The 15,090-nt window shown below is 34.1% G+C and overlaps 1 protein-coding gene across 1 annotated transcript; it reads left to right on the forward strand.

Annotated features, from left to right (window-relative positions):
• Positions 1-649: 649 nt before the first annotated feature.
• Positions 650-8,453, forward strand: LOC105331704 (acetylcholine receptor subunit beta). The gene is made up of 6 exons (XM_011434009.4): positions 650-1,049; positions 4,470-4,654; positions 5,077-5,121; positions 5,363-5,487; positions 5,649-6,184; positions 6,316-8,453. Exons 1-6 carry the CDS (start codon positions 1,019-1,021, stop codon positions 6,699-6,701), a joined length of 1,308 nt encoding a protein of 435 aa, XP_011432311.3. The 5' UTR covers positions 650-1,018; the 3' UTR covers positions 6,702-8,453.
• Positions 8,454-15,090: the final 6,637 nt, after the last annotated feature.

Below are 15,090 nucleotides of genomic sequence, written 5' to 3' on the forward strand. Positions count from 1 at the left end.
TTAATAAAGTGCACTTAATACATGTATTTCATTTTAGAAGTATTTTAAAGTTTGAAATTTTACACTTTCATGTTCTCGTGTATATAGCTTTAGGTGAAAATTGAATTTCAATAATTTCAATGACACAGAAAGAAGTTCGCGCTGAGCTGTGCCTATTTGTATTGGTAACTGGGTGCTATTGCTTGTTTTTCTATATTCTGGATCTGACAATGAGTGAGCAAATACTGTAAGACCGTAATATGACTTGGGTCTCTCATAGACAGCCACCTCGTCGTATTTAAAGTTTATATTACACACAATGAAGTCAATTTGAAACATGAATATTGACACCTCTTGAGTTCAAAGCAAAGACATGATTTTTATTTAAATGTGGAGAGAGGACAAGATACCGTCAATAATGGAGTTTTTTTATCGAGGCTTTTTAAAATGATGAAGAAAAAACGCTAGCAACATAAGGAACAAACGTTTTGGAACATTTACATTCTAATTGAATTTGATTGCGTGTATTTTGCTCCTAATGGGAACTCAAATTAGAAATACATAGTTTATGGGCTTTAAGCCCAGGTCGTCCATCTTCATCGATGCATCTCGAATATCGCCCTCTAAAACTGGAATCAACTTATTGATTTTATTTAAAATTCAAATCTCTGTCACGCAGGTTACATGAAGCAAATCTTAGTTGCCTTGAAAAAGAAATACACTTCAATGTGAAAAAAAAGCGAAAAGAATAATTATCGTTACAAATTGGAGGTGGCTTTGACAAAAATAGCCAAGGGAATGTAGCAGTGAAAAGAAGAACGTGTCGGTCAGAACAATAAATAAGTTTCAGATTATCATTGTGTGTAAGAAAGGAGGCAAAACAGCGGGGGTATTTAAAGAGACAATGATTTAATACACAGGTTCTGAATTATAGACCTCCACAAAAACTTTTACATTTAAACCTTTTGCAGTAAAAGCAAGAATGGATTACTAGTATATATAGGGACGTTTGCGAAGAAAACAATTACGACATTTCATCATGATTGGGAGGATCATAAAACTATACATTCGTAAGTACAGCTACTTATATTATTTTATCATTATTGATTTATGTTTTTTCCCTAAATTTCCATCATATTTTTCTTAAAATGGAGAATATGAATACGGCTTTACCTAATTGATTATTCAAAGAAAATCCCCAGTAATTTTTATTTAGAGTCCCATCCCGTTATCTGTGGTATTTTCCTACATGTACATACTGCGGAAATATTTTCCAAAAATTTTATAAAAAGTTTTATCAAAAATTGTCTTTCAGTGAAATTGTTTACAATCGATGAATGAAACAGTTAACTATATTGTAAATAGTCTTAATAATCTTAGATAATTCCTTACATGTAATCTTCCTTATATCAGCACAACTTTAAGCAGATTATTGATGAAAATTGTTCCGCGTAAGATTCGACTCAGTTTTCTCGGTACATTTTTATATGTTGATAACCGTTTTCCAAGTACCATGAGAGTTGGCGCAGATCGAAGCGAGGCAAGATTAAATCAACTGATTAGAAATCTATTTATGAACGTACATTAATTTATACTCGGTTTTACAAAAAAATACTCCGATTCTATCTGGGTTTTTCTTTCGTTGTGGGTATCGTTAGATTGTATTTAATGGAGGACAGTTTTCTTCTCCTCAATTCGATGCTAATTTAATTATAAATGTAGAATTATTGCATCTATGAAATTTACCCGTATCTAACGCAAAGAACTGAACCTCTGAAATGAACAGTATTGGAGACCGAGTTGAAATATTATTTATTCATGTACATATAATAAGATATGATGAACACCAGTCTCTTAATGTGCAATGGGTTTAGTACTGTCATTTCTGTATCGATTTCTGTGTTATTTTCTATAAGTTACATGTAATATATATATATATATATATATATATATATATATATATATATATATATATATATATATATATATATATATATATATATATATATATATATATATATATATATATATATATATATATATACACACACCTGAATAATGTGTGTACATATATGCATATATTAAATCACATGCATTTTAAAAATTAGTATCAATTTAAGGTATTTGAGATCCATGCCTATTTATTTGTTTCCTATTTATTTCTAATTACGCTCTTAATTATTTAAGTAGGCGTCAGTGGATTTTTTTTTCTTTGAATCAGTGTTGTGCCGATGATTGGTCAATTATCAATCATTATTAATAATGACGTAATATATTATCAAGGATACAATGGCATGACCACATAACTGTTAATCTTTGAAATGCTGTATACAAACCAATTCATTTGGTATTAACGGATTTTTGTTCGAGGTGTGATGAAACATGAACTAACAGACATCTTTTTGAAATCAGCTTTTCAAATCTTAGTAACCGAGTTTGTTATGAATTCTTACATACAATTACTGTGTTTTGACAAGAAAGCACTGTTTTATTCTTATAAATTCTTTCTTACAAATGATTTTGAAATCCATTTTCCAGTAGCAAATTATTTTAAATTTAAAAAGTATATGCGTTTGAGAAGCTTTATAACAATAGGGGAAAATTACTTCTTCTGTTATTGAAAGTTGGAGAGAGTCTTTCAAAAACAATTATTGAATTTATTGAGTAGTATGACGCCATTCTTTGTAAGTATAAAAAAAAATAGGCAGATTATTGGTATTTTGTTTTAATTAGCATGGGTTGTTATTCTAACAACGCTGTCCAAGGAATGACCTACTTGTATTCGGTTTTTTTTTAAATTCACTGTCCAAAATTTTTATTCGATGAGTTATTTCACAATTTTATCATTATTTTGTATTATTATTTTAAAACATTTTAACAAGTCCAATGCAACACTGAAGCTTGTTTGCTTCCATAAAGCAATAAAGACAGTTAAGCTTAGTAAGTTGTTACAACATTGTCACCAATGAAAATGATGAAAAATATAGAAAGATTATTAACTAAATCACAGTGGCTGGAGACGGACAGGCAGCTGACTAGAAAAACAAGATATATTTTAAAAAATAGGGATCTTAAATAAATTCATTGACCAATGAAATGTGATTGTAAACGTAAATCTTTGAATTTCCTTTAAAATAAATGCGTAGCAAAAGACTTTTTGTATATTTGTTACATTAAAAGTTTAAAATTTATCAATTTAAACTTAACTATAACAGTTTATAGTTAAGTTTTAATTGATAAATCTTAGTCTTTTAATGTAACATATAACTCGAAGCGAACAAAATAAATTAAACACAGAGGCATTGTTCATCAGCCAATAAAAAAAATTAAAAATAATACACAAAAACACATCATTGTAATGCATTCTAAACAGAAACTACATTTCTATATATTGAATTATGAACTTCGAATGCAATAGTCGCATAAAAATATCTGTAAAATACACTATCTATAAATGAATTTCAATTAATCAAGAATAACTTTCAATGTTTTTAAATTTTAAGCTTTTATCGTAAGACAAGACAGTCTACTTTACGATCGCATCTTCGTAAAATCTACAAGGAATTAAAAATTTTTGGTCCGCTCTACCTGACATTTCACAGGCTACCGAATGGAACGGAAAAATATGTACTTGTTCCCTAAGGTCTTGTGAATAGAAGTTGTTTCTTCTTTTGATTCAAATCTACATGAACAACCTTTATTGTCTAAATATTGACCAACTTATCTCTCAATAAATGTCTGTGATGCAGTAACTACATAAACATCAATTCCTGACATAACAAGAGTCGAAATCTTTAACTTCAACAGGCCTGTAGAGTTATGACTAGCCATTTAAAAGGCTTGGGAAAATCCTCTAACTTTTTTATAACGAATAAAGCTCTATTCCAAACAAAACTCGGTCTAGTCACCGTATAGAAGATTTTAAACTTTTTCCTTTCACGTCAGCTGTTCGCTGAACTTTAATGTAAAGATTTAAAAACAATATAATACAACCTCAAAGATGCTCCAAGGTTGCAGAATTATTTCATACGATTCCCATGAACTTTTACGCAAATACAGTTGTATTTGTTACAAAAATATGAATGGAATGAAGTAGGAAAAACAGTCAGAGAAAACGACGACATGTATTTGATTTTTTTCTCTATGGATACCAAACTGACTCTCACTGCTCTTGTGAATTAAGTCTTCATAATACGGGGAATTTAATAACCAAATTATAAATATTTTCTTCCAACAATCTAGCGATTTTTAAAATAAACGTTTTGAAGTCGTTGAACATATTTTTAACCCTTTAACATTCGGGACTTTAAAAAAGTCAAGATTCTGCGTATCATATTTTGATTATTTATACAGTTTGTTGTGAAGTTAGTCGAGATGATATTATATGTATTTAAACTATGAACCCAAAATTTCATGAAAAACAATAGGAAAAGGTTTTTTGCTTTCATAGGAAAAATAATTGTAATTAAGGTTATTCTACACCTTTGCAGTATTCTGCCTCGCCCTCTCCGTCTACTCCCAGAGCCCGGGCGGGTCACCACCCACCTACTCCCGCTCCCTGGAGACGGCTCTCAGGACCGAGCTATTTACCACCAACACCTACTCCGTCCTCCAGAGACCGGAAGACAGGACCAGGGTCAAGGTCTCCATGACCTTGCTCACTGTCAATGACATGGTGAGTTAACGCTGGACAGGCGAAGGAGAACTTGTAATATAGTATCATTGTTCTTTGAAATTATTCAGAATTATTTAAAAGGAAAATGGTCTATACCACCTGAAGATTATATTGAGCATTGGAATTGTTCGGACCAACTCAAAAGTAACATGATCTATTCTACTTGAAGATTATATTGATTCTATTGGGTGCAACGTATAAACATTTTGTATATTTAGAATGAACGATCGACTTCCAATCTATCAACATAGCTCCTTGCTAATTTTGTCACATAGTAGTCTCTATAATTAATCTAAAAGTAAGATATTCGAATATCAAGAATTAAAACCACTGTAAAATGTACCAGCATATAAAATGTGGGGAAATATATAATCAACTGCATTGAAGATTTTAACATTGTATGTTCTATCTTTGTTTGACAGGATATCAAGACCCAAATAATGTCGGTGTCCGGGTATTTCTCACTGGTAAGAACATTGTGTTTATATTCATTAGAATGACACTCTCCGTCATTTAAGTGGCTTGTCGTGACATACACAATACGTTTTTACAATCGAAACGATATAATTATTTCATCATAACATTGCAAGACCATTAAAGTGCAAAATTGGGAGAATCAATTTGAGTGCGGCCATGAAAATTACGCATTTACATGTATGATTTTAGTGCAGTCATATACATATATGTCTCATCATTTTCATTTTTCAGAGCTGGTTGGACGACCGCTTGTCTTGGACGAACACATCAGCTACCTCCCAGGATTACACTAATGTCCGATTTCTGTTCAGCACTGAGACTTACGTATGGAAACCAGCGCTCATCGTGGAAAATTCGTAAGCTGTTGCCATAGTCTAAAGAATAATTGTGAACTCGGAAACAATTAAGCATGGGAAAAGTGGAATTATTCAGTCATATTTATTTTTATGAGATCCCTTCGCTTGACTTTTCCCTCTGTATTAAATATTGTAACATAAATCAAACTTTCATTTTACAGGGTTGACTCAATATCTGTCATCACTGACAAAAATATACCGATGAGAATCAATCCTATTGGGAATATCGAATGGAATCCTACAGGAATATACCTGGTTTCCTGTAGCTCGGACATTACTTACTATCCACTTGACCAACAAACGTGCACAATTAAGCTCACCACCTGGGGATACACAAACAACGAAATATACCTTGTCTATGATACAAAGCCCATCGAGTTGGGCTTCTACAGTGAGAATGGAGAGTGGGTGTTGGTGTCAGCGAGCGGAGAACAGGTACAAGATAAATCCCGCGGTGGTCAGTCGTTTTCGAGCCTCAGTTTCAGCATCACTCTCCGGAGACGCCCACTGTTTCACGCCCTCAACACAATCCTGCCAGTGGTTCTGATGGCGTTTCTGATTCCAATGGTATACAGACTTCCGGTGGACTCCGGAGAAAAGATCGGATACTCTCTGACCGTATTACTGGCCTACGCTGTGTACCTGACTCTGATTTCAGACAACATTCCCAGTACTTCAGTGTCTGTCTGCTACCTAAGTAAGAGTTTTTCAAATAAATGTAATTCTTTCTAAGGCTATCCGAATTCTATTTTTTTAATATAATCTTTCCTTTCACTCAGTTATTTTGCAAAAAAGGTTATCATCATATTTATGTTGTATTTTTTATAGCGGTGTACCTTGTTATCGTTCTTGGACTTGGAGTTCTCTCGGTTGTCTTCGTAATATTGGTAATTTCCACGTTCCACTTGGGAGATAAACCCGTTTCGTCGTGTTTGGGCGCCATCGGTCGCCTCATTGCCAAAATTATATGTAACGACAAATGCAGTTGCTGTCATAGAAAACAAAATCCAGATACAGTGATGCCAATCACAGAATCAAAGAAACTTCCGGCGGAAATGCAGCTCGAAGATGACAAAACCACAGAAACGCCAATGACGTACCAAGCTTTCTCTGTTCTTCTCGACCGTTTTCTTTTTTACGCTTACCTTACGATTGTCACAGTAACGACGTTTTTATTTTCCCTCCTTGGATTTGTCCATTTTGCCTCTCTCTGAATGAAGCTACATGTACATGTATATGTGCCGTTTTTAACGCTGTTTTTGCGAGCGCTCGCCAGAATTTGTGTTGCAGGTATAGGAAATTTTGGCGACCGCTCACAGGCACTCGTTCTGTTTTTGTAGACAAAATATAGATAAAGAAAGAGACACTAATGTCTAAAGTCGAAGGGCTCCCGAAAGTGGTGATACTGACGCTCTCTTTTATATGTTCTCAGATCAGGTATGAATAAAAAAATGGTGGTCTATAGGTTCATAGATAATAGTTATTCTTTTCGTAATGAAAGTTGTGAAGGAATATTTTTTTGTCAACGCAAAAAGAGTAACTTCACTATATACTTTTGTAAAAAAAGAAAAGAAAAAAAAGCTTTCATTCTTCTTCCCCCTATGTTGTTCCTCTCGGTAACTTTTTCCGCGGTTATGCGCAGAAATACACTTATCGTTTATAAATATGCACAGGAAACTTTTACTTTCTTCTTAAATAGAATAACCATAAAATCTAATTAATAAAAAGTAATGACATTGCCCATTTTTTTCAGTGTTTCCTTTTATACAATTCATCACACAGATAAAGTCTGGGTCGAGTTTTCAACATAGCAAAAACAGCGTTATTATAAACGGCATGGATAACTTTAATGTTTAATATGGATAACCTTTAATAATTTGGGCCCATTTTCTTTGGGTGGGGGGGGGGACGCCAAAGATAATTTTTTTTTTACAAAGCTGTTACTTGGCAGCTTTTTTAGAAGAGAAAATTGAAGAATTCGTACCAAACAAAAAAATATATATATAAAATGCTAATGTTCAGTACACATATAATGCAACCGTGAATGTTCTCTAGTTTTCTTTCGAAACAAATCTGATAAAAAGGATTCAGCCGTTTTAAATAAAGTTTTGAAAAAATAGTTTTTTTAGGATCGAGTATCTTATCAAAAACGAACGCTTGCAAATGTTCAATTAATTGATAAAAATACGCGCTTCCACATGAGACATGAGTAGAGCTGAAGACAGAAAAAAACCAGTAGAGGCGTGGTTATAGATAAGTAACCAGGTACATTTGTAATTGCTTTGAAATAATTTGGTTTCAGAAAACATATGTGTAAGTGAATAAGATTGTTTTCAAATAGATATTGTCAATTACTAATCCATATATTGAAATATACTTGCAGTTTAATTACCGTCTGAACAATATTACATAAAACAAAGCAATTGTTCTTCCAATATGTTGTTTCACATGAATAATGGTAAAGAATTCCAAAAGCAGAATTGTTCTTTAGAAAGTAAAAACTGGTGAAGAAAGCTTTTAATATGGATAAATTGCCATAAAACCAACCGAGTTCTTTTTTGTTTGTTATTTCACTTGAATATTATGAAGGTGGGTTTACAAGCTTAAAACTTTAAAAGCAAAGAAAATCACCATACGTGCCTATGCAAACCATGCTCCTTGATCTATATCTGGATATTGTGCCAAAACTATCGCAAGTTGATAATGTAGAAATGTTCAACTGCTTTACAAAAAACTAATGGATTTATACGCGCTCTTTACCAAGGTAGTTACTCTCATTCTTATTGTAGAGGATTATACCATTAACATTGTTTTCACGGTTTTTCAAAATTGAAAATTAGTAAACCACATTTTGGTAGTGAATTTTGGAGCCTATTGTTTATTATTATTATGATTATTTCCAATGGTGTTTGTATTAGTAAGGTAATGGTACAAGTGTTTCGTTTTGTTATTCATTGAATTGTTATTTTTTTTTATAACTAATGATGGATGCATTGTAATGATAACTAATAAATCCAAAAAGCAGATATCAGACTGATATTACCATTACAATAAATTTCTTACTTTACCTACTATATATGATAAATTCAATAATTTATTACAAAAATGTAAATATAAACAATAAATGCTATCTTCGATGATTCATATGGACTATAAAGGTAGCGATCATTGCAGATTTTTTTCTGCAATGTTGTTATCCCTGCACGAATAACAAAAGAAAAGAATTTTATTGTTTAACATACTTTATTGTTTGTATGTTATAATATACAAAAGAATCAGAAACTAGTTCTTTTTAGAAGCCATATTTGTTCAAACTTCGTGGTTATTTTATTGAAATATGGCTCCTTATTAGAACTTGTTTCTGATTCTTTTGTATATCATAATACTGTACATATATATTCTAGTGCTCAAACCTAATTATGTCAGTCGGTAAAATTCTTTTTGTTAAAAATATTACTTAAATCATTTATATAGGTCGCAAAATTTGATACAGCAAGAAGTACTAAAGGACCACTTAAGGGCCGGTCTCGGTTTCTGTCTTTAGAAAAAGCATATCAATTTCCGTTCAACTTCTTGATTTTAAGCCATACACAGTGAACTCTTTGGTTCTAGTTTTCATAATAAATTGTATAGTGATTAAAGAATAAATTCCACAGTCGTTGCCCGAGCAGTTATGGACGCTTTTTTCTTTACTTCATTATCTTTCAATTTTATTTTCAGTTTACTTTCCATAATACAATACAAGTACTTTATATGCGTTTATTTACAACCAGGGTCATATTAGCAACTATCGAAAGTCTCGCGTGGGGAGATCTTAAATGCGTTTAATGCATCAATTTTCTTTCATTCTATTGAAAAAATTAACACAATATTCTTAAAAATTAAGGAATATGTTATTCCCGTGTAAGATCATAATTACGATGATTAATGGAATCATTCATTATTACTGATATGGGATAGTGAAATTCCACCGAGGGGACAAGATGCACGAAGCTTTGCCGAGTCCTAGACCGTGAATCTTAGCCCGAGATAGAATTTCACTATTCCACACGAATAATGAATTATTATTTTTCTCGCATTATTTTACATAAAAAAGCTATGTCCGACAACTTTCTCTTTTGACGTTCAAAAGTTTACTTTCAGTTTAATGGTTTATTAGCTGCAATAATGTAGCCCTCTCCCGATTTTTTTTTTTTTTTTTTTGGGAGAGGGCTACAACTCCATAGGATCTCCGTAATGGTGCAATGCAAGCGGGAGTGATTCACTCCCGCAACGATTTCGTCTCAAATCGTTTATAAATGACAATAACATTTGCATTTCTTACCTGAACTCAAACGTTTTAGATGTCTATGGCATAAATTAATCCAAAAATATCAAGCATAGTCCATATATCGGTTATTTTTCGTGTATGTCAACAACGAAAGTTGAATTTGTCCGCCATGTTTACTGACCTTGACCGGTTTTATTTTGGGACAGCCAATGAGAATTCAGGAGGGGATCTTGAACTGAATATAGGAATTCCCCTATTTTAAACATAAATAACGCGGTAAATATGAATTTTCAATTATATACCATTTCCTTAAATGATGTTTTAGTGATATAACGAGGTAAGATCGATTATGTACACTGACATTCACGTTATCAAGCCCATCAAAACTCCAAGCGTACATCCCATAAAATCCTGCGAGAACTGTCATGGCTGCTGAAAAAGACGACTGGTAAACATGCTGATGTGTTTTATCTGGGTTTAGTTTATATACGGTTAATTTGTTCAACCTGAATTAAAAAATCATTTTATCTAAAGGAAGTCAAATACAAAATCAATCTTTTCAGACCGAAGTCAGCCGCATTAAAAAATTAATTTTGTAACATTACGGAGATCCTGTGGAATTGTAGCCCTCTCCAGTAAACATCAGATATAAAAAATTGGAGAGGGCTACATTATTGCAGCTAATGGTTTATCCCTCCGCGGTCTACTAATAGTGCAAGTTAAGAAGAGAGCACACACCAATTTTTTCAATAAAATATGATAAATTGTGGTCAACTAAGCAAAGGAGGGACTTATAGATTACACATTCCTTCATTTATCATTTTTACAGACAGAAAAATTTCACACTGCTGCCTCACACTGAACAAACCGATCTCACACCGGTGATAATGCGAAAATAAATTCTCACATATGCCGTGTCCATAATGACGTTAAAATTTTGTATCTGTTTTCGTTAGATCTTAAGTTTTGAAAATGATAATTCAAAATTTATGAAACATATCCATATCAACAAGAACACATTCATTAAATTTTGCTTTAAGGGGACGGAAAACTTTAACTGACCCACCCTTTCTTTCTAATCTATATATCTTCCTCCTGCATTTTTGGCATAGAATATCACCAATGCACACGTTCTATGCAAAGACGTGGCACCTGTCTCGAGTAACACAGAGTGAATGATTCCATAGATTCTTGTCCTCAAACAAGACGTGCTTACACTAGGGCATAATTACTGTTGATTGCTTTAAGTTCAGTACATACTTTTTCGTAAATGTCTTCAATTTGAAGAGCAAACGTGCATTAAAGGATGAAAAATACAAAATGCACAGTCCAATAAAAATAAAATAAGATGGTAGTTATATATACAAACCGATAATTTAAAAAAAAGAAAAGATAAATCATGCCAACAGGTGAAACCGAACAAGGATACAAAAAACCCTGAGATATGCTGGAAGTGACCGCGATGAAACCAACCAAGCTATTCAAATATTACAGGTATAATACGTATTATACATGTATAAACCACTATTAATATCAATATTTAAGGTTTTTTTTTAGGAACAGGCCTACCCTGATGGATTTCAAGGTCAAAATTCATACAGAAATAGACCGTTTTACTGCAGAAATGATGTTTTAGCCAACTTTGAAGATTAATTCAAGAATTACAAGCGCACTATGCTAGGTTCTTAATGAAAATTCGAAACGCGTCGGTTGAAAAAGGTTTAATCGGGATGTTAATTTCAATTGTTACCCCCCCCCCCCCTCCCCTCTCCCGAACAGGCACTATAGTCTCAAACAGGGCACTATATATATATGTCCAGGGAGAAACAATTATTGTTATAATTCGTAAAACATATTGCTACACTGGTAGGCATTGTACGTATCTACAAATATTCTATCCATTAATTTAATGAGAGGAGTGTCATGTTTTCAATGTATCCTTAAATTCAAAAGCCTCCAGTATAGCTTGTTAATGTTTTTCTAGGTTTGTTAATATGTAAAGCAGCCCGATCCATGGTTAATTACGCAAGCAATGGCGGGATTGTTTTAAAATCATTGTTTAACAATTTTCTCATCGATGCAATCGAGAATAAGTGACGGAAATAATTACAGAGTCCACGTTCTCAAGTCACCAACAATGTTTGCTCTCAGTAATAATTTAAACTCGCCTTATAAGGACGTGCTACGATTTAAGCTAACATTTTCATTTCTTTTACTTTACACTGGTTACAAAAATGAAATTTCTGGTGCTAAACCAAACTTTCAAATTAAAGTCATTTATGAAGCTCAAAAACTCCATTCAATTCAATTCTTTATTCACCCAAGACCAGTTCACTGGTATATGAGATTCAACATAAGTATATACAAATGAACACAAAATACAGTCAAGGATCACATGTACAGTAGTAGTAATAAAGATAACAAGAGGCCCATGGGCCACATCGCTCACCTGAGGAACAATAGGTATGATAAAGTCAGCTTAATGGAGTCATAATACATACAATCTGGACAATGTACAATAATACATGTAGATCCTGTATAAATAAAATCCATTTTTCCCCCTTGGAACTCGGATAGCCCTGATTGCTGCCAATACTTTCATCACCGCTCCTGCACATATATAGGGACTCAACGTTATGCAGGCAGGGACCGAACACCTACACAACTCAAGTGGTACCAACGTTAAAGCAAGCAGGGATAACGCAAGCAGGGATGACCGCACACTTGCGCCAACAGCTCAACCTACCACAAGAAGGGAGTGCTGCACACTTGCGCTTGAAAGGCCAGAACACCAGCAGTGATGACCATACATTAGTGCTCCGCTGCAACCACCACAAATACAAGCAGGTATGATCGCACACTTGTATTATTGCAACACAGGGCAGGAATGACCGCAGAAATGAATCGTAGGTTATAAAACACGAAGATTAGATAGAGGAGGGATATCCACACACTCAATCTATCCATACCTGTTCGAGTTTAACCCTAAACAGTCATTCGTTGTAGTGCAATAGACACTGTCCCTATATATGTGCCGGCCTAAAATAATTCATAGTATCTAAAAATTGGAAATAAAAAATAAACATACTAATCCGGCCTAACCCAAAACAACTTATGCAGGACAACTTATATATATTGAATATTTATTATTGTATAAAAATAATCATCACAATATTTGGTTAACAGTGGATGCATTAATTAAAATAATCAAGAATCAATAAATCAAGGGCAATAACTCAATACAGTAATACAAAAAGATTCTAATGAAAAAATAGCTGCCTGCTTCAATTTTATAGTCATATCACATGTTGAGTATTGCAGTTCTCAAAAAGATACTTTACAATTGTTTATATATGGGATATTTAGCTACATCAAACTCTGAACCTTCTTGTGAGGCCGAAGAATTGTCCTGGAGCCAAAGTCTTAACAATTATAAAGAATCATCTTGCAGATTAGTTTCTGAGAAGAAGATTTTTAAAGATTCTCTATATATTCCTATGTCAAAATTTAACACACTCCCCCCCCCCTCCCCAATGTGGCCCCACCCTAACCCCAGGGATCATGATTTTCACAACTATGAATCTACACTACCTGAGGATACTTCCACACAAGTTTCAGCTTTCCTGGCTGATTAGTTTCTGAGAAGAAGATTTTTAAATATTTACTCTATATATTCCTTTGTAAAACTTCGACCCCCCATTGTGCCCCACCCTACCCCCAGGGATCATGATTTTCACAACTTTGAATCTACACTGCCTGAGGATGCTTCCACACAAGTTTCAGCTTTCCTGGCTGATTAGTTTCTGAGAAGAAGATTTTTAAAGATTTACTCTATATATTCCTATGTAAAACTTCGACCCCCCATTGTGGCCCCACCCTACCCCCGGGGGTCATGATTTTTACAACTTTGAATCTTCACTACCTGAGGATGCTTCCACACAAGTTTCAGCTTTCCTGGCTGTTTAGTTTCTGAGAAGAAGATTTTTAAAGATTTACTCTATATATTCCTATGTAAAACTTCGACTCCCCATTGTGGCCCCACCCTACCCCCAGGGATCATGATTTTCACAACTTTGAATCTACACTGCCTGAGGATGCTTCCACACAAGTTTCAGCTTTCCTGGCTGATTAGTTTCTGAGAAGAAGATTTTTAAAGATTTACTCTATATATTCCTATGTAAAACTTCGACCCCCCATTGTGGCCCCACCCTACCCCCGGGGGTCATGAATTTCACAACTTTGAATCTTCACTACCTGAGGATGCTTCGACACAAGTTTCAGCTTTCCTGGCTGTTTAGTTTCTGAGAAGAAGATTTTTAAAGATTTACTCTATATATTCCTATGTAAAACTTCGACCCCCCCATTGTTGCCCTACCCTACCCCCGGGGGTCATGATTTTCACAACTTTGAATCTTCACTACCTGAGGATGCTTCCACACAAGTTTCAGCTTTCCTGGCTGTTTAGTTTCTGAGAAGAAGATTTTTAAAGATTTACTCTATATATTCCTATGTAAAACGTCGACCCCCCATTGTGGCCCTACCCTACCCCCGGGGGTCATGAATTTCACAACTTTGAATCTTCACTACCTGAGGATGCTTCGACACAAGTTTCAGCTTTCCTGGCTGTTTAGTTTCTGAGAAGAAGATTTTTAAAGATTTACTCTATATATTCCTATGTTAAACTTGACCCCCCATTGTGGCCCCATCCTACCCCCGGGGGTCTTGAATTTCACAACTTTGAATCTTCACTACCTGAGGATGCTTCCACACAAGTTTCAGCTTTCCTGGCTTTCTGGTTCTTGAGAAGAAGATTTTTGAAAATTTCTCGAAATTTTTCATTAATTTCTAATTATCTCCCCTTGAAAACGGGTGTGACCCTTAATTTTCACAACTTTGAATCCCCTTTGCCTAAAGATGATTTGTGCCAAGTTTGGTTGAAATTGGCCTAGTAGTTCTTGAGAAGATGTTGAAAATGTGAAAAGTTTACGGACAGACAGACAGACGGACAGACAGACGGACGGACAGACGGACGACAGACAAAATGTGATCAGAATAGCTCACTTGAGCTTTCAGCTCAGGTGAGCTAAAAAGGGTTGAGTTTACAATACAGAAGGCATTTAGATACCAAGCCCAGAATTATTGTTATGTAAACAAGTATATCGTGCCATGTTTTAATGACGTACCGGTTAATTGTTAAATGGAAAACCCCATTCCTAGCAGCATATGAAATTAGACAAACACTTAAAACCGTAAACTGTGTAAAATATGTAAAGGAAACATTCACTATTAAACAAATCAAACACAAACAACAAACAAACATGAAAGCCCGAGCC

The sequence above is a fragment of the Magallana gigas genome, chromosome 6, assembly GCF_963853765.1.
Source record: "Magallana gigas chromosome 6, xbMagGiga1.1, whole genome shotgun sequence".
NCBI classification, from domain to species: domain Eukaryota; kingdom Metazoa; phylum Mollusca; class Bivalvia; order Ostreida; family Ostreidae; genus Magallana; species Magallana gigas.